The sequence below is a fragment of the Schistocerca cancellata genome, chromosome 9 (genome assembly GCF_023864275.1).
Source record: "Schistocerca cancellata isolate TAMUIC-IGC-003103 chromosome 9, iqSchCanc2.1, whole genome shotgun sequence".
Taxonomy (NCBI): domain Eukaryota; kingdom Metazoa; phylum Arthropoda; class Insecta; order Orthoptera; family Acrididae; genus Schistocerca; species Schistocerca cancellata.
In genome coordinates this window covers 314,609,364-314,631,080 of record NC_064634.1, presented here as the reverse complement: position 1 = coordinate 314,631,080, position 21,717 = coordinate 314,609,364, and the positions used below count along the sequence as shown (strand labels likewise).

Sequence of the window (21,717 nt, the reverse complement as noted above, 5' to 3'; positions counted from 1 at the left end):
GAGAAATGTAACTGCTTGGAATGCTAGCATCGTTGTAGTTGTGTGACATCTAATGTTTATCAACATAGATAAGAAATTTACATGGTACATCACATCTGCAACAAAAGAAATGTATGAGACGGATGAAGCACTGTATAACTTATGGCATCTCAAACCCGAAAATAGAATAAGAAGAAACGAGAGCTGTAAAAACATTACTGAGGCCCTTAGCCATTGAAGTACAGCCAGGATGTAACCCCGAGGATATAAAGGAGAAAACCTACATCATTTGGTGAAATAAAAATATTTCTTCATGCCTATAGTATGTTTTAAACAGTTATTTGCTTTTAGATATTCCTTCTTCAGTAGTTTATAAATAGCTTCACGTATTTCTGGTGTTATTTTCATCAATGTGCACTGTGGTATTAAAGTTCTATATTGTAAACTAGAGTAGCTTTCTCCTGTTGCAATAAATCATGGCACTATGATAAATCTTTCTTTTCAAGACATATCATTTCTGAGATGATTGTTCTGCCTCGTAATGAGGAGCCACTTTCATGAGCACATACTGAAATGTACTCTTATCGATTCACAAGTAATTTTCATACAACTTCATGTCCTCGACTTGCAGCTGCTGTTACAAATTATGTTGTACGTCTTTCGCATCTTGCCATGAAACCCACGGCTTCACCCAAATATATTTCCTTTTTCTTTTCTCCTGTTGCTCTTCACCAAATGTAATGATAATGCAGCAGCAATATGTGCAACTGCAAAGTGTAGTAGTAAGTCTTTGCCAGCCATTCTTAAAGATCTGCGATGAAGTATTTGATGACTGTGTAAGAGTCCCTTTTGTGCTGTGTCAGAGATCTTTGTCAAAGAAATATTTATAATGTAATACCTGCCCAAAATAGTAGAACTCAGGTTGTCCATTGTTGAGCAATTTGTGAAGCCATACTATAACTGTTAATAAATAACTCCTGAAACCAGTAACTTTTCTTCCATAGATTCATTTTGCATATTTTTATGGCCCTATATGGTAGTGATTATTGGTGTGAGATTTTCTATCTTAGCTTGCTTTTCTTAAAGGTCTCAGCACTCAATATTTCACTAGCCTCTCCTGGAAATGGTTCAAAGTGGAAATCATAAATTACAGAAATAATTAAATATGGTACCAATTCAGGGAGAAGAAGCTTTGCTAGTGTATACACTGAATGAGGTGGTTAGGTGGTTAAGACAGTGAATCTGTGTTTTGCAGGAATGGGTTTCAAATACCGATACACTCATTTTGGTTTTAGTTTTCCATGTGTTCCCCAAATATATTAAATGCTGGTGTGGTTCATTTTATAAAAACATGGCTGAATTTCTTCCTCCCCTTGTTCTGAATGGGATGTTAAGTATAAATCTTTCTGTTCTATTAGATATCTGGTCATGGCTGTATGAACATGTGCCCTTTTAGAAATTCTAAACGAAAGTAACTGAATGGTAAATATAATTAATGACTTTCCCACCAATATTTATAGAATTACACGAGCTCCAAAATAATGTCAATCATCATAATGGACTTGTCACAATATTTCACCCAGTGATGGAAACAATATTTAAAATGGACCAAAGTTACACCACACAGCACCCTCAACTTATTTCTCTTCTATGTTGAAAATTGTTCTTTTGTTTTGACTAAAAACTGCCAGAGCCACAATGCAGTGCGCTCACGAGCATTGTAGTGCCAAGTTTCGATCTGCGTATTGACAGCTGCTTTTTCTTTTGTACCTAATCAAATCATAGGTAGAAATGTTAGTTAACTGTGGTAGCTTTGTAAAACAAAATTATGGCGGCCTATTCCAATGCTGCAGAGAAAGAAATCAAAAATGTTTTCACGCTTGTTCTCATCTGTTTTCTGCTTCTGGCCTTCCCAACAGGAAGCCGAACTTGATGTTGGCATTTTCGATCATGAGTGAAAGCTTCAAAAATCATCAAATAGGTAAAAGTGTTTACAGAGACAAACACTTCAAAGTAATTAAGACTTTCTCGATTAAGATAGTTGCTAAACTAATTCAAACTAAATGCACCTAGCGTGAGAACCTGCCACTCCTCTTCCTCTGCCATAGGTAATGGATTCTCATTCCTTTTTAGATCCATCCCCCACCTCACTCGCCTATTCACATCTTCTGCCATCACTTGTTCTCTGGTGGCTGTTTTTGTTTCATCTGTTGAATCCTATGAAAACCTTTTTCAGTAGAATGTTTATGTTCTTCCTTCAGTAAAACAAATTCCGTGTTAGTTGATCCATAATTTGTTTTTCAGATCTTGATTTATCATTTGTGATTTGATTAGTGTCATCTACATCCAAACCCAGATTGTCCATTTTTGATTGAGCAAATATTGTGGAACTTTCACACTTGTTCCATTGTGTCAGAGTTATATTCCAAGCTTATGCAATCTGATTCATACATATTTATGTTATAATAAGGAATTATATCTTCTTCTTCTTCTTCCCTTTAAGAAAATGCTCAAATTCTTTTGCAAGTGAAAGTAAGAGTTATGGTGTGGGAAGAAATGATAGCAGTGATGGGTAATGTTTCTTAATTTGGAGCACGTATTTGTGTAAAGTTTGATTATTTATTGATTGATTTTTTAACTAATTTTTTTTAATTGGTCTAGTGCATAATGCACAATCAATATTGGACAGGTCAAAGAAAAGTTGCAATAATACACAGTATTAGCAAACAGTAAGCCAATTAAAATTAGCTACGTATTCTTACAATTTCAAACAGTGGAAAATCCAGGATGGAATAATGACAATATTATGAAAACGATAGTTGTCACTCGCCATATAGCGGAGATATGGATAGGATTAACAAAAAGACTGTCAGCAAGTAAGCTTTTGGCCAAAAGACCTTCATCAGAAATACACACACACACACACACACACACACACACACACACACACACACACGACCACAGTCTGGCTGCTGCGGTCGAAAGCCTTGCTGGCAGTCTTTTTGTTGTGCCTATCTGTGACTCAGAATCTCCGCTGTTCTTATAATTTAATTATTAAATAACATTTTTTGTTAGTCAGAAATTCTTTTACAGAATAGGAAATGCGCTTTATTAGAAAAGCCTTTAGTTTAGTTTTAAGTATTGGATACATAGCAGTTTTTATTTCTTCTGGTATCTTATTATGTAATATTACACCAATGCTATTATTTTCCTCTGATAGGCTGTTGTTCTGTGGCAATTTTTATGTATATTTGATTTCTCTTCAGTACAATAGCAGTGTAAATTTCTGATCTGTAGTAGTTTCCTTGTTTTCAAGAGTTGGCCTCAAGTGGACAAGATAGGTTCATAAATAAACAAACTTGGAACATTCAGAACACCAAGCTCACTAAAATGAGATTTACAGGACTCCTTATTCAGGGCACAAATTTTGTCTGCTTGTGACTGTGTATGTGCGGATGGATGTGTGTGTGTGTGTGTGTGTGTGTGTGTGTGTGTGTGTGTGTGTGTGTGTGTGTGTGTGGGCGGGTGCGCGCGTGTATACCTGTCCTTTTCTTTCCCCCCCTAAGGTAAGTCTTTCCGCTCCCAGGATTGGAATGACACCTTACCTTCTCCCTTAAAACTCACATCCTTTCGTCTTTCCCTCTCCTTCCCTCTTTCCTGATGAAGCAACCGTTGGTTGCGAAAGCTTGAATTTTGTGTGTATGTTTGTGTTTGTTTGTGTGTCTATCAACCTGCCAGCGCTTTTGTTTGGTAAGTCACATCATCTTTATTTTTATATATATATATATATCTTTTAAACGTTTACACTGTGAGTTGAGTGTCCTCAGAAAATGATCCCATATCAAAGCACTGAGTGGAACTGTGCACAGTATGCCTGCAGTAATATTGTTTTGCTTATTAGTCTTAGAAAATAGCATACAGATAAGAGTTTCCTTGATAAGTTATTTATGTGTGTGTCCTAATTTAAATCTTGCTGAGCCCACACACACAAATTTTGACACTTATGTTTTATAGGGGATCAATTTTTAATAGTGCTTGAATAGACATTTGATTTTATGGAGGAAATAAATGATAGTTTTCAAAAACTGCTTTTTCAGTACTTAAAGTGAGTTTGTTTTTGGTGAACCAGTCAAAGTCTTTTCATAGAACTTTCTGGTGTTGACTGCAAGGTTTCTGAGCTGGATCCAGTAAGCAATATGCCTGTGTCATTGGCAAACATGGTAGTTTTTTGGGGACTCACATATTCAACAGTCATTCACATAAATCAAGAAGAGTAGTCAACATAAGATTGAGCCCTGCAGTATGCAATATTGTATTGGTAATTTGCTTAAAAGGGAGGAGGAGTTGTTTCTTGTTTTATTCTTCGTATTAAATTCAAACTGAAGTGATCTTCTGCCTGCAGTTTTTTTTATTACGAACACAACCAGCTATGTGCTGCACCTCATACTCCTTATTTCTAATTTTTTTGAGCGTAATGTTATGGTCCATTACATTTAAGGCTCTTGACAGGTCTAGAAAAATAATTGCAGCTAGTTTGTTGATCAAGGGATTTTACAGCACAGTCTAAGAATTCAAAAATCACTATCTGTTCGGATTTAGACTTTCTAAAACCAGATTATTCTACAGTAAGAGGAGAATATTTAAAGCCTGTCATAAGAGTTTTTCTAGAATTTTTGTAAAGGAATGTGACTGTGACACAGATCGGTTGTTTGATATTTTGTCTGAAGAATCTTATTTTTAACAGTGGTAAAAGTTTTGCTAATTTGAGAATATCTGGAAAGACACCAGTTCCTAGAGAGAGGTTGAAAACTTTATGAAGGACTCTTGAAATTGTAATGTTTTGCTAACTAGGAGTCTGTAAAAACTTAAAAGCTATCATAACCATGTTGGCAAAAAAAATTAATGCACCAGCAAGATTCATGATACACTGGATTTATCTTTCTTTCATGTGATGACTATTTAAACTTGGAAATTAGAGAAGGAAAGTTGCTATTCACCATATAACAGAGATGCTGAGTTGTGATAGGAACAAGAAAAAGATTCACACAATTATAGCTTTCGGCCATTAAGGCCTTTGTCAGCAGTAGACACATACGCACAGACACACTCACGCAAGCGCAACTTGCACACACGTCTGCAGACTCAGAGAGCTGTAGTTTGACTCACCATCTCCGCTATATGGTGAGTAGCAACTTTCCTTCTCTAAATTAGAATAGATTTACTTTCATTCCTATTGATCCATAGTGAGGAGGTTCTCCAGGATGTAGAACATGTCAGAAAAACAATAATACTTGACAGATATTTGCAACTGAAACTAATAAGTTAATGGACCTTCCACAGGTCCCAAGCGGAACGATACTCATTTTTTTTAATGAACACTATATAAAAGAATCATTTTACAAACAGTAATTTACTAAGATTGCATTAATGCAATGAATTTAAAATTTTAAAAAAATGTTTTTTTATTTATAAGGTAATAAACATATAATAGAACTATTACAATACTTATTTACAATGAGCACATTACTGCACTGAAATGGTGCAGAAGTTAGATTGTACACTCTCTCTCTCTCTCTCTCTCTCTCTCTCTCTCTCTCTCTCTCTCTCACACACACACACACACACACACACACACACACACACACACACACACACACAAATCAGTTGGTTCTACTGAGATATTCATCAATGCATTAGGAGGAGTTGGCCACCAATAAATCCCTTAGGCTTCTCTTAAACTTAATTTCGTTGGTTGTTAAGCTTTTTATGGCTGCTGACATGTTATTGAAAATGTGTGTTCCTGAATAATGCACACTTACAAGAATAAGTGACTTTAAATCTTTGTGAAGATTATTCTTAGTTCTAGTATTGATTCGATGAATTGAGCTGTTGGTTTGAAAAAGTGATATATTTTTAATGACAAATTTCCTTAAGGAAAAAATATATTTGGAAGCAGTAGTTAGTATCCCTAGTTCCCTAAACAGGCTTCTGCTGGATGTTCTCGAGTTCACATAATGTATAACTCTTATTGCATGTTTTTGTGCCTGGAAAACTTTAGCTTGGCTTGATGAATTACCCCAAAAAAAAATCACATATGACATTATGAAATGAAAGTAAGTGTAGTACGCCAGCTTTTTCATTTTTATATCCCCTATCTGACACAATTCGCATTGCAAATAGAGATTTGTTAAGATGCTTCAGCAGTTGTGTGGTGTGCTCCTCCCAGTTGAATTTATTATCAAGCTGTAATCCCAAGAATTTAACACTGTCCACTTCTTCTATCTGCTTGTCATCATATGTTAGGTATATAATTGTGGGACACCCCTTAAGTTCTGAACTGCAGGTAGTGTGTTTTTTCAAAGTTTAGTGATAAAGAAATGGCTAGGAACCAGTGATTAATGCCCACAAATATTTTATTAGCCGATCGTTCTAAGACTCCACTTGATTTGCTATTTATTGCAATGTTTGTATCATCGACAAACAAAACAAACTTGGCATCTGGTAATGTTACTGATGAAAGGTCATTGATATACACAAGAAAAAGTAAGGGCCCTAAGATGGAACTTTGAGGGACCCCACATGTAATTAGTTCCCAGTTGGATGATGCCTGATACCTAATAACATCCTTTGTTTTCTGCCAGATATATAAGATTTGAACCATTTTTGCTGCATTTCCTGGTACATCACAATATTCTAATTTACTAAAAAGGATATTGTGATTTACACAGTCAAATGCCTTTGACAGATCACAAAATGTACCAGTTGCCTGCAATTTTTTGTCTAATGAATTAACTACATTTTCACTGTTAAGTTAAGATAGCCTTCTCAATGTCAGAACCCTTCAGAAATCCGAACTGCAACTTCGACAATATGTTATTTGTGATAAAATGGTTATAAAGCCGATTGTACATTACATTTTCTAAAATTTTTGAGAATGCTGGTAAAAGTGAAATTGGACAGAAAGTTGATGCTATTTCTTTATCTCCCTTCTTAAACAGTGGCTTAACATATTTCAACCATTCAGGAAATATTCCACTGATAAATGACTGGTTACACAGATAGCCTAATACGTTACTTAACTCTGATCCATATTCTTTAATTAACTTTGTTTATATTTCATCATACACACTAGATGTTTTTGATTTTAAAGATTTTATGATGGACATTACTTCTGCTGGACATTACTTCTGCTGGGGTAGTAAGGGTCAAATTCATATTATGGACGTTACTTGAAATGTCTGGTCTGAGATATTCTATAGCAGCATCTACAGAACCTTAAAACCCCATCTTTTCAGTAACAATCATAAAATGAATGTTAAAAAGTTCTGCAACACTACACATATCTGTCAACAATGTATCATTTACTCTTTATGCTATTTGTCCCTCTTCATGTCTGGTTCTAATGGTCTCCTCCTTCACTATACCCCGTATTGTCTCTATTTTGTTATCTGATACGACTATGTTTTCCTTGTAATATATTTGCTTTGATGTCTGTATTACAGTCTTCAATATTTTGCAGAATTTCTTGTAATGTGCTATAGCATCAACATCGGAAATGTTTCAGGTTGACAGATACAGTTTTCTTTTTGTTTTATATTATACCTCTGTTCCTTCAGTAATCCATGACTTATTTGTAGACTTTGGTCTAACCTTGGTTAGTTTTGGGGGAAAACAGTGTTCAAATAAGGTAAGCACTTTATTAGCAAAAGTGTTATATTTTTCAATCATGCCATGAGCACTGTAAACATCACTCCCGTGAATATATCTGAGGAGTGTAATAAAATAACCAATTTTTGGTGTATTGATTACCCTCTTGAGCTCAGATTGCTAATCTGAGATAGCTCTCAGTTGTTACATTCCATCCTGGATTTTCTATTGTTTGATAAACTTGGAAATTTACTGAAAGTAACAGTAATAAATGTGGTACAGTAGAGTCTGACCATCCTGCTTACAGTGTTTCTGTGGACTTGTCAATGGCTCATGGTATCGCGAAATTGATCAGTAGGCAGTTGATAGGTGGTAGCTGCGGAAGTTCAGTCAGTTTCAGTATGTCAAACAGCTTGTTTTTAACTCGGTCAATAAGTGCTACTGTGCACATGTTTTATAAATTAGTGATGGTTCTTCTTACACATTAAAGTGTGTAAAACTAAATTACAGATAGAGTGAGGTGGCACTGTGGTTAGCACACTGGACTTGCATTCAACACGACGACAGTTCAAATGTGCGTCCAGCCAACCTGATTAAGTTTTCCATGATTTTCCTAAATCACTTCAGGCAAATACTGGAATGGTTCCTTTGAAAGAGCATGGCACCAATGACCTTGCTGTTTGATTCCTTTCCCCAAATCAGAGAACCAACCTAAATTATGGTGTCAGCTAAACGTTAACACATATCTTTAGCAAAGAAATGAAAGTACTTGTAAGGCGAGTCTCTTCAAAACATAGCAAGTGAGGTAGGGGGATTAGCATAACAAGTGTTAAAGACTGAAGAAAATTTAGGAAAACTCTTGAAAGCCATATAGTGATGATTGATGATAAAAAGAACTGAAAATATGTAAGACTTTGAAGAACCCTAAAAGTGAAAACTTTCTCAATGCTTTGTGGATGTGGTTTGAACAGAAGAGTAGAAAAATAACTCTGTTATCTGGACCAATCATTGTTTGAAAAATTAGATGGAGACAATGTAAATTGAAGTTTACGGCAAGTGAAAGGTGGCTATATGGGCAGAAAAAACTACATGGCACTCAAAATGTAGTTAATTCCAGCAAGAAGCTGTCGGCTGGTGAAACAGCTGCCAATGAATTTGTCCAAAATTTGAAAACATAGTTAAAGAGCTTAAACTGTTCACTGATCAAGTGTCTAACATTTATCAGTTTGACTTACTGCAAAACGCTCCCTACAAGAACTCTCGCTGCACAAAATGAGTCAGTTGTGTGTCAATGCAATACTGTAATCATGTATGTTCAGTTGTTAAACTTTCAATCGCAGTAATATCATTTTACTGTGCGGCACAGACATATTTTACATTACAGGCTGTACATTAAATTTGGTGTGTGTTGATGTTTTCTTTCAGTTTTTTTTAACATGGAACAATGTTTCAAAAAGTATTTCCTGTTGAAAATTAAAGTTGTACCACACTGTACTGTGATACTACAGGTCAATGTTCCTCTGATAGTCCCACCTGTTTTTCTTCCTGATCATACTGCCAGTCCTGCAGAAGTCAGATTACTGAGTTTCTGATATAATTAATTTGTGTTTCACATTGATAAGTCTCTCTCTCTCTCTCTCTCTCTCTCTCTCTCTCTCTCTCTCTAGCACATGCGCCCGCACGCACACACGCAGCAGTGCGCACACAGTTGGTTATTTTCTCTCTGTGTTATCATTTGAATTTGACATCAGTTTTATCAACAAGCTGTTGACTTTCTTTTCTGAAATTGTAGTTTGAAATCCTCTTTCTACTGGAATAGGTTTGTACTACAGTATACAGTATCGTGATGATATATACATCATCAGTAGCATTTTGATATTCGTTTTAGAACATAAGTTTTTGCTATTATTTTTGGGCAGAGGTTTAAAGTATTTTGTAATCCTGTAACTTCCTAACTTTATAACAAAAAATTGTCATCTTTATGGGTTAGTTGCTAATAAGAGACCACTGACAGACAGGAGCTTAAACATTTTTAAAATCCTGACTGATGGAACACTATACTAAATGCTACACATCATTATAGTAAGAAGAAAAGTCAACTTTGCGTAAATGCTGGTCATAGCTGTTGGCTCGGAATGCTTTCAGTATAAAGACAGTAAATTCATGGTTACAGTATGCTAAATACCACTTTTCCTGAGGATTCTAGTGGATGACAACTCCAGTGTAAACTATCTCATGTGAATGTGGCTAAAGAAGACTATTTTTTCACATAAGTTCTCACTGATGTAGGATGACAGGAGGAGCCCTTGTGATACACCTCACAATATCCCTACCCTTTGTGACTTTCTTAATTTTAAATGAAATGCCACTTCTGTCTGATCTCTCTACATTTCTTTGAACTTTCATTTTCAGACAACTGACCTTAAATTTAAGTAACGAAAGTGTTTCATGTTTTTCTCATAGTTGGCCCAATGAAATCATATTGGTTACTTTGTTCATAGCATTAGACATGCATAAAAATTCATTTTTTTTCAGCATATGGTTAAAATAATTGCAACTTTGATCAGTTGTTAAATATGAATTTGATAATCCAATTTTGCTTTCAGTTCTCTTGAAGATAATCATTTTTATGTTTGTAACTAAGCTTTTGTTAGGTGTCTTTTTCTGCCCCACAGTAAAATCTTCCCTCATTAAAAACTGGATATTTTGTTAAACAGTTAAAATGTGAATCTTTCTTTTACAGCAAAAAGAAATGCAGATACGGAAACAGTTTAGGGAAACATGTAAAATACAAACTCGGCAGTACAAGGCGCTCAAAGCCCAAATCCTGCAAACAACGCCAAAGGATGAACAGAAGGCAGTGATAAAGAAATTAAAGGAAGAGCAGCGGCGAAAGCTTGCATTGCTAGGTGACCAGTATGAGCAAAGCATAGCTGAAATGCTTCAGAAGCAGTCGGTAATTATCTGGAAAAAAATTTTATATTGTACTTTACAGGAAAAGTATGAAATTATTACCTCCATAATACTCTAAAATTTAAATAGAAAGTGTATCTATGTTTCAATAGATCACATGTGGCAGCCATTACTTGACGCCGATTAATTTTTCATTATGCATGTCGTTTACAAGTGCTACTTATTAGAAAGATGTTAAGGAAGTGTGATTCCCTGGATGTATGTGAATATCTGTGTTGCACTGTTTCCAAATGAACTCTGGCATACTGGTGTAATTGTGTTTCTCACTGTAGAACAGATTTAAACTATTTCATAATCCACAGATATTTGCTGAAGATGTCAGTAGGCAACACACTATGAGTTCCGTGAGGTAGCTTGTAGCAAGCAGTGTTTTTCTGTAGTGGTGGACGAAATGCAAATTACATTCTCAGGCATTGTCTTTAGCTGTTACTACCCACACTGGAGAAAGCCGTGCTCAGCTCGCCTAAGTATACTGGTTCAGTATACCCCTATTTTACCTATTTACCCCTATTTTACCTATTTACCCCTATTTTACATTACCGTGGGGTCCAGACTTGAAAATCGCAAAATTGAGGAAAATGCAGAATCGAGGAAAACATTAACACTCCCAAAATACGAGCAAAAACAGATGTAATTGGTAAATATATGATTAAAAATCATAATCCTCACCATTGCGTTGTATAAAATCTGCATAACTGCATGAAATTAAATGTACAATACAGTATTTATACAGTAATTTGTAGTAATGAATTTTGTCGGTTCTTAAAAATTGACAGATGTGCAACATCAAGAAAAAACTTGTCAAAAAATTGAAATAGGTATATGTGAACAAGATAATCGAGCTACTTTCCGATATGATATGAGCACAAATTATACGTCAAAACACGCATTTTTGAGACATCTTTTCTTTGTGTTCACCCAGAACAAAAATTAATGAACATAGTGAATTAAACTGAAAACTAAAGTACAGTGAAATGTGTCTGAAACTAACCTGGAGGTGTGTGTGTGTGTGTGTGTGTGTGTGTGTGTGTGTGTGTGTTTTCCTTCAGTAGCCAATGGTAGACTTAAAGCCATGTACACACTAAGATTGAAATGTGTTTCCAGCTGTTTGATGTGGACACCATTTGAAAACATCTTTCAAATCATGGAAACATCTGTCCGTAGCAATGTCCATACAGATCAAAGGAAACAATGTGTTTCAGGCCAGCTACAGTATGTCACTGCTGCATGGCAAAAGTGTATGTTTATATGTCACATTCTGTCTCATCTGTTGTACAGAATTATTAGGTGTTTTGTTTTCTCTTGCTGTATTAAGTTTTTCCACTTGGAAAAAAAACTGAAATAAATAAATAAATAAAGGAAATTAAACATCACACAGTGGACGAAGCAGCAGACAGTGCAGTTGTTATTGTTGTACCAGGCTGACAGCTGCTTGTGGAATATATGAAGCAAGCAGTGCAAGAACAGCAATGAAACAAGACACTCTGCACAAAAACTGCTGTTGCATTTGGTAGAATACTGAGAAATACTGTGTAGAAAAGAAAATAAGGTCATTTGTTGTGACTTTTTTCAAAATGTGAAATAAATGCTCAAGGCTCTGAAATGAATCTCCTGTTGACAAAAAAATAAAACTAACAGCATGTCTGGTTGCAATTGCTTTTTTGAAATTTGTATCTTTTTTAGCTATCTTCTGTGGTGTCACCGCCAGACACCACACTTGCTAGGTGATAGCCTTTAAATCGGCCGCGGTCTGTTAGTATACGTCGGACCCGTGTGTCGCCACTGTAAGTGATTGCAGACCAAGCGCCGCCACACAGCAGGTCTCGTCTAGAGAGACTCCCTAGCACTCACCCCAGTTGTACAGCTGACTTTGCTAGCAATGGTTCACTGTCTACATACGCTCTCATTTGCCGAGACGACAGTTTAGCATAGCCTTCAGCTACGTCATTTGCTACGACCTAGCAAGGCGCCATATTCAGTTACTAACAGATAATATTGTGAATCATGTACCATCAAGAGCGACGTTCATCATTAATGGATTAAAGTTAAGTATGAAACTAATTACGTCCGCTTTCTGAATTCTCATTCCTTGTCATGTTCCAGACCTCACGTCAGTTTAGTTCTTCCCTCTTCACGCCAGCCTGCGTGAGCTGAAACGCGTGCATTTCGGCGTCTACTATTAACCAACTACTATACAAACTCTCCATAAAAAATATCATAGTTTTAAAAAAATTGCTAAATTCTTTGATAAATGCTGCTTTATTCTGTAAAATTACAAAACACTGAGAGGTGCTTATGGCCTTCAGGTCACAAGTCACAATAAATATATATAAAAAAGGATGGATTACAACATCACTAGTGGGCTTTCTCGACTTTTGCAAGCGCTTGTGAACAACTCCTGTGTGAACTGTGTGCACTTCGATTATTCATTTCATTCGTAGTGTGTGACGTATCAGCACAATATGCCATTTCAAAGCAGTGGTGCATTGAAAGTATCATATCATGGATCATCACACTTATCATTAAATATCAAGTAACAAAGTATCAATGATGTAAGCTTCAAGAGATTTTATGATAACTAATGCACAATACAAAATTCAGATGGATAAGCTGTAGCGTAATGGATAAAATCATGATTAGGTGTCGCATCTCACTGCATGCCAGTATTTTTTTCAACTTAGTGTTGTTATCAAGTTAGTTATGATTGTAATACAGTATGTTCTGCAATATTCAGTGGTGTTAAAAATTACTATCTGGTTAGAGAATGGAGGATGAAATAAATATTTGCCTGTTTATTTCCAAATGTGTGGCGATTTCTGAGTGTGAGTGTGTGGTTACGCAGAAACCTAACAGGACAGCTTTATTCCTGCAAGTGAAGTGAGCAGCAATAAAATTCATATTCTTTCTTCTCACAAATACTTCATTATTTATTCCTAATATGTGACGATTTTTGAGTGTGGGGTTAGGCAGGAACCTAAGAGGATTGCTTAAAGTACAAAGATAAGCAATAATATTCATGTTCTTCCTTCTCACAAATATTTCATATGTTGCGGAACCACAAACATGTTCCCCAGAGAGTTCTTGATAAAACTGAGGTTCTCCTGTCACTAACATCCATTAACATCAGCTTGACACTATAGAATCAACAAATCCATAGCCTCATTCCTGGTCGCCTTCACAGCCCCACCATGTCACGATTATTCAATTTCTGCAAAAAGTAGTGTGAAATGTACTCGACATCATTCCACCATGAAGCTAAACATTGCAAGTTGTGTTCGTAACACCGATCGTGGATTATGTCAGCATTTCTTCCCTCAAGTCCCTCCCCTCTGCAACAGCCTGAAATATTTTGTTAACTCTGCCATCACTCATGGTGCGAGCCATCTGTCTATTGTGCCACATGTAACTCATTCAGTCACATCAGGTGGCAGTAGGAAGAAAACAGGACAAAGTCAAGTGAGACTTTGAGTAAGAACATAGAATCGGGTAAACTTTACTAGAAGGAAATGTAAAAACTGGGAAATTTTAGCATTGGTCTTACAGGTTTTTCACAGGGGCCATGAATTTATGGTGTAAAATCGCCATAAAGTAAAACTGAAGTTCCACCGTAACTACAGCCTTGGCTAAATGTTGGCCATGATAATTTGGAAATGGAAACTTGCCAAAAAATTCATAGAATATTAGTTACACATATGGTTATCTGTGCCTAAAGAAATTACTGAGTGGAGATCTGTTTTGAACTGCAAATCCCTCAGGGCTACAATTTGCTAGATACCATCATCTTCAGCTAGGACATGTAGTGCAGCACCTCAAAGCTAAAGGGCAAATGACAGTGGATGGAAAATGACATGCCATTTACCAATCATATACTTTTTTTAAAAAAAAAAGTAGGGGAATCACCATCTGTGATATGCAAATTTTTTTTAGGAAACGAGCAATTTTTTTATATTACCTGTGGCCATGAAACCTGTAAATTCAGAACACAATAATATCGTGCTAACTAAAATGAAAAGCCAAATTTTGAGGATCAGGCCATTGAAGAGGAGAATTTCTTGGCTGCAACCTGAGAGTGCCAGGCTATATACCTGTTTTATCATCACAGATCATTTGATTTCACTGTCCTTTTATATCTACCATTTACCATCCTCATCTGTTTAGGAATTTGGAAGGCGCCTGGCAAAATTTTCTAGAGGGGAATTGACCTAACTGCTCCAAGAAGTTGGCTTCTTCTGGTTCGAAGCTGGAGTGCTGCATTAAATCTCATCATCTTCATCACATGCAAGTATGCAAGAAATCACTGAGTCCTGGGTTCAGTTCCCATTTGTGTAGGGGTTTCTTCTTTGCCCAGGGACTGGGTGTTTGTGTTGTCCTCATCATTTCACAATCATTCAGGAAAAGTGGAATGCCTGAACTGTGAAAAGATTGGGATTTTGGATGGGTCTGGCAACCGCACTTGAGTGCCCCACTAACCAAGTATCATCATCATCTGCATACAAATTGCTAAGCAACTGAACCTTGTTTTGTTTAGTTGTGGTATATTGCATTCTCTGTATCTCAAAATAGTTGGCATGTAAGTTTAAGAGGAAGTATTGCAGTCAGAACAACTTTCATACACCTATTCCAAGATATGCTTCATCTGGTCCTTCTCAACTCGCCAAGCCGCCTTCCTAGATGTTAATCTCTACCTTTCAGATGGCTCCATAAATACATCTGTCCATATCAACTGCGCCAACCACCAATAGTACCTCCACTTTGACAGCTGTCACGCATTCCATGTCAAAAAGTTTCTGACATACAGCCTCACCATCTGTGAAGGCCACATCTGCAGGGGAGAGCAGTCGAAATATACTGGTAACCTTACCAGTGTCTCTTCTGATGGGTAACCTTGCCAGTGTCTCTTCTGATGGGTAATATCCCATCTGGCTGATCTGTAAACAAGTCTCCCATGCCACCTGCTGCTCTGACACCAGTAAACCTGTTGACCAGCACCCCTGTGATCGTCCAGTAGCACCTTTCCTTGAAAAGCTCAACCCCATCCTTCACCAGGGCTTCGATACCTCACTTCATGCTCTTAAGATGAGGGCTACCGTATGCAAAATCCTACCCACATTCCCCAAAGTATTGTACCACCACCCACACCCTACAGAATATCCTTGTCCATCCTTATTCAAATGTTACTTTCAGTCCTGCACCCCCTTGTGTTGTTCGCTTGTAGTGAGACCCAGATGCAAAACCTGTCCTGTACACCCATCCTCCATTTCCTACCACAGCCCAATCACAGGCATTTCCTGCCAAATAAAATGCAAGGCCACACGTGAAAGCAGCAATGTTATATATTAGCTATGGAGTAATTGGTGCACAGCATTCTATGTGGGCATGATAAGTAACAAACTGTCTATGTGCACAATTGGTCACTGCCAAGCTGTGGCAAACTGCAAACTTGACTGTCCAGTTGCTGAACACACTGCACACCACAACACAAATGACTTCAACAGCTGCTTCACTATGCGAGTCATTTGGATACTATCTTCCAGTGCAAAACTCTCCAACACAGCCTTCATTCTTACAGTCCCCTTGGTCTAAACCTGCCTCACTTCTTCTTTTCCTACTCCCTTTGTCCATACCACGCCTTCTCTGTCCAAGCATGGCACTGCCTTCTCCCACTAACCTTTATTTCCCCATGCAGTGGGAGCTGGATTGTGCATTATTTGCAGCTCATGACGCATTCCCTGGTCACAACAGGCTCCATTACAGTAAGCTGCAACACCTCACAAGGCGAAACAAAGATATCCTCCTTGCACTTTTTAATGCCATTTGGGCATCGGGTCACTTTTCTGATTCATGGAGTGAGGCAATTTTAATACCTCTTTTAAAACCTGGAAAAGACTGTACCATCATAAGTAGTTACCATAGTGTTGCCCTCACTAGCTGCGTGGGAAACACCTTGGAGCAGATGGTCAACTGCTGCCTTCTTTGGATTTTAGAATCCAGGCAACTCTATCACTTTCATTGTGGTTCAGGAGGTATCGCTCCACCTTTGATAACCATGCCAACCTGGAGGCAGCTATACAACAGGCTTTCCTACACCGGCTTCACCTTTAAGGTATATTTTTTGACATTGAGAAGGCCTACGATACTACTTGGAGGCATCTTATGCTCGACCAGATTCTCGGATGCGGTTTTTGTGTTTGTCTTCCCATTTTTATTCAGTCCTTCCTCTTGGCACGATATTTTAGATACCAAGTTGATGATGTTCTGTCTGATCAGTTTGTGCTGGAGAACAGTGTCCTTCAAGGGAGCAAGTGTGACTGTCTTTGCCATAGATATTAACAGCATTACGCCCATAGTGAAAAGTCCTGTCCAGTGTTCTTTGGTGTGAATGATTTCTGTGTGTTCTGCTCTTCTTCAAGCCTCGCAAGAACAACGTGTCAGTTGCAACTAACTCTTCAACATTTGGATGAATGGGTGCAGAAGAGAGGTTTTAAGTCTTCCACTGAGAAGTGTGTGTGTGTGTGTGTGTGTGTGTGTGTGTGTGTGTGTGTGTGTGTGTGTGTGTGTGCTCTTTTTAACCACTCTCGCTCCATTTTAAACTTTCCTGAGTTGAGGTAAGGGGCACTGTCCTTACTTTTAAAGACAGAGTGGGGTTTCTGGGCCTCGTGAAGGGATTTTGTTGGCCACTGGGGCATTCAGAACAAGCCCCATACCAAGCCTCTTTGCAGAAGCTGGTGAACAGCCACTCCATGTCAGGCAACTGCTACTTACGGTGCACCAGGTGTGTAAAACACTGTCCACAGCTTACATACCCCCCCCCCCCCCCCCCTACCATACAGTTGCTCAGGCTTCACTAGAAAGGCTTTTTTGTAACTGGCAACAGACAACGAGGCCCTATGGGATTCATCTACAGGGTTGCCTTCTTGAGATGGGTGTGGCTGGTCTTCATGTTTTATATCACGGTGGGAGCAGATTTCCACCTTGGCTTCTCCGGAGGTCCAGACTAATTTAAAAAAAGATCATACGTCAGATTTTACATTTCAATCTCTGGTTTTTAACATTTTAAATAGGCATCACAGTTTCACAATAGTGTACACTGATAGCTCCAAACAAGGGAATTCCCTTGGCTGCTCTGTCGTGTTCCCCAACCATGTCACTGGGTTTTGCCTTCCTGACGAGTATACTGTTTTCTCAGCAGAGCTCTACATTATCCTGAAGGAACTGGAGCAGATAGCGTCATATTTTGGGGCAAACAGTTGTCATCTGCTCTGAGTCCCTTACAATAGTTGCAGAACCTGTATCCAGCTGAGTAGTTGGTGTGGACGATATATGACCAATTGTACTTGCTCCAGCATCAGGGTAAGCAGGTGTCTGTATACTGGGTGATATGTCATGTAGGGACAGGGGGAAATGAACAGGCCAATCGGGTTGCCAAGGAGCCACGTAGAGGACAGGACGTGGCATAGTGTCAGAGTCCCTTACAGTCTGTTATTTCTGCACTGTGCAGGAAGTGCATGCAGTTGTGGGATGAGGAATGGTTGGCGGTGATGGCCATTAAGCTGCGGTAGGTGAAGTCAACAACCTGGCCGTGGTGTTCCTCCTGCCAGTTGCTCAGGTGGGATGAAGTGACCCCTCACATGTCTTAGAATTGAGCACTGCCCTCTCACACATAGCTTTTTACTTCGGCAAGAGTATCCCCTGTTTTGTGATGCTTGTGGCATGCAGATCTCTGCCATATTTTAACGGAGTGCATTTTATACTGTGATGCAATTTTAGCTTATGATGAGACGAGTGTGACTAAGGTTTTAAAGTTTTGTGATGTGTTTGGACTCTGTCCTAAATTTGTAGGCTGGAGATTTTAGTGTGTTGCAGAGTGGCGGGCTTCTCCTTTCTTTATTCTTGCAATCAATCAGCCACATCCATCTGCCATATTGTTTTAGCACCTTATACCACTTTCTCCCTGTGCCGTTAATGTTTTACTACTGACACAATACTTCGTTCCATGATTCTGTGTAGGTACACACACAGTTTTCCAACTTTTGTTACCTGTGTTTTATGTTTTACATGCTGTTTTATCTTCCTGTTTTGTGTATTTTACTGATGCCCATCTCAATCTGTTTTTGTCTCCCCCCCCTCTCTCTCCCCCCCTCCCCCCTTACTCCTTTGCAATCTCTCTTATCTTCTCTCTCCCCTCCTTTTGTTCATCTTCACCATTCTCTGTCTTTTTCTTCCTTGCCTTTTTGCCTCTTCAGTTCAGTCCCTCTTCGTCTTCCTGAATCTACTGTTGTACCCTCTGTATTTTTTTCATCTTGTTGTATGGTCACAAAGTTATCTGTCCAAAGACTTCTCTCTTTCCTGCTACCCCCTCCTTGCTTCATTCCCTACTGCCTCCTTATCTCTGACAACTGCTTTCACGACTACAGTGTCAATCATTAGTCTCGCTGTGACCATGGAAGAGTGCATTTGGATGTTTGGTTCTGTGTGAGAATATGTGTACTCTTGCAGGAGAAAGAGCTATTGCTCAAAAGCTAGTGTGACTTGTCTTCTTTAGTATGTTACTATGCTCCATGCATCTAATCATTATAGGTAAGTGGTTGCCTTTACCGCATGTGCATGCCTCTTTCTCAGTGGGTAATGAGTGCCAGCGCCCACTGGTACGGTGGTGCCGTTTACTTCTCTCACACAGAAAAGTTTTTGTTTTCAGATTTAAACTCATATTGGGTGGGCATGAATAAAGTATATTTAAGAAGTTAATGAAAATTTTTTTCGCAATTTTGAAAGTTGTTTTCAGTGTGCAACATTTTAACGCAAGGTGCTGCACGCAGGAAAACTCTGCATTCTGCACACCAGTATGTCATGTGTTTGTAAAAGACTTTTCTCGTGCACACCACACACCTCCTTGTTGGTCTTTTCTTTATTGTGGGTGACAGGTAGTCTGGAAAATGCCTGGCTGTAAGGTGTTGCTTTCGGTGTCCTTGGTGTCCTTCCTACTGAGGGCCTTTGTTGTGGTGAAGATACAGCCAACTGTTAGCCAAAACTAATATAAAGCTCATTCTACTTTGTTCACCACCATGACGCTTATCCAGAACATATGCATTGAAGCATGCAGCGTCCAATAAGTGGCAGAAAAGCTTCTGATGATATTGTTTTAGCCTGCTTCTAGTTGTCATAGCTGTGCAACTGAGATTCACACCTATCTACACCTTCCATGTTCTTGTTGTCAATGACAACACGTGGCTTTCCAACAATCCCCTTCTTTGAATGTGCATTGATAAATGTAACATCATGGAAGGTGCTGATCATAACATCGTTTCTTTTGTCCTTTCATTTCATTACCATATGCTTGCTTCTGTACCCTGTTATGTACTCTCCTTTCTTCAGTTTTTCCTTTTTTACAAAGTCAAGGAACCCCTTTCTGTCTTGCTGCATTGTGCCGACAATGTCAGTGTTATTCTTGGCTAGTTTGTCTACCAAATCTGGGATCTACCAGTTGTCAAGACAAATGCAGTGACCTATCCCAAGTAGATCATGTGCTAGCTCAAAAACAATTCAAGAGATTATTGTTTGCTGTGAACAGTGGCTACCATAATTAGTGTCCTTTCCAGTGAAAAAATAATGTCCCACACATTCCCGCAGCTGCTTTCGCAGAGTTCGCTTAATTTGAGGCCAAATCTGCTGCATTTTGATAGAATAAATTGCCTCCATCCAAGCTGTCCATCTAAAGCAACAACTATTCATAAACGGTGATGTTCCTTTCTGGCATGTATACAGATCTGAATTTATGCCGCAGATTCTCCATAATCAGATGAATTTTGAATAGTTTTCACTGAGGTGCCTATTGGATCATATGAGGTATTGTCAACAAAGTGGAGGAATTTCAATAAAAGATGAAACCGCTTTTCACTCACCAATTTTCTGAAAAAAGGTGTGTCAAGTGATTCTCTCTCTGGAAAATACATCTTGTGTTCTGGTTTGTGAACAATTGCTTGAAGTATGAGCATTCCAATCAGTGTTTTTACCTCATCCCTTGTAGCATCCTGCCAGCTGCAATACCTGAAGCATGTTACTAAATTCTGATGAGAAGCTATGAACTGTTGTGCATGTAGGTTTGTCTGCCCAAAGCATCATTCACAAGACACAAAACAACTCATCAAATCATATTGTATTAGAGGCACAATTGTACCACTGAATAGATATTGATCACGCACTGAACAAGCATGTGCAAATGCAGTAGGTACTATTTGCTGTAGTAGTGTCTTGTCATCAAATGTGTTTGGATTGAAATCACTTTCAAAGGCTGCTGCTCTATCTTTGAATCTGATAAATAGCTTCTTTTCGCCATTGTAAAACATCACTCACTGGTGCGGTGGAAAACCCAGAATACACAGTATTGCCTGAAGAGAACTGCCATATAGTGGTTGAAGCTCAATTAATACCACAGTTTCAATAGCAGAGTGATAACTCATCAGTCCCTCTAGCTGCTGGCCACAGTGTGCAGTGGGTGGATATATCCCTCCAAACCACTGTGAATTAGGAGAGCACGCACAGATACATCCATCATGCCCATTTAAAGGATTACCTTACATATTGCTCCATAGAAGAATTTCCAGCATTGTTAGCCTGATAAAAGTATATTTATTTCCTGAATAGTTTTAGACAAATGTTGGGATGGGTGGGTGCTTCAGTAAAACCACAGATGATTTCCTTTTTGGTGCTTGTCTATCGTGTGAAGAATGAATGATGAATGCTAGACAAATGTTGGGATGGGTGGGTGCTTCAGTAAAACCACAGATGATTTCCTTTTTGGTGCTTGTCTATCGTGTGAAGAATGAATGATGAATGCTTATAAATTCCTCCCATCAACACAATCGCCCTCCTCTCTGTGCCCCCCCCCCCCTCCCCTTACACACACACACACACACACACACACACACACACACACACTCTAAATAATTTTTGCTGCCGCAGGCTGTGTCTTGTCAACCTGTGCATTCTTTCAAACAGTGGAAACTCCAGGTTGGAATATCAAAAATTACTTGTCATAAAGATGACACATTAAGTTACAGACATGCACAACTAAGGGCACTTACGCATTAGCTTTTAACCTCAGCCTTTGTCAGGAAAGGA

The 21,717-nt window shown here is 38.4% G+C and overlaps 1 protein-coding gene across 4 annotated transcripts in view; it reads left to right on the top strand.

Moving 5' to 3' along the window:
- LOC126100804 (serine/threonine-protein kinase Tao) overlaps positions 1-21,717 on the top strand; it is a 201,891-nt gene that overhangs the window by 159,142 nt on the left and 21,032 nt on the right. For all 4 annotated transcript variants that reach the window (XM_049911437.1, XM_049911436.1, XM_049911435.1 and 1 more), the window contains one exon: positions 10,370-10,582. In XM_049911437.1, coding sequence (XP_049767394.1) covers positions 10,370-10,582 — 213 coding nt within the window. The remainder of the gene's footprint in view (positions 1-10,369; positions 10,583-21,717) is intronic.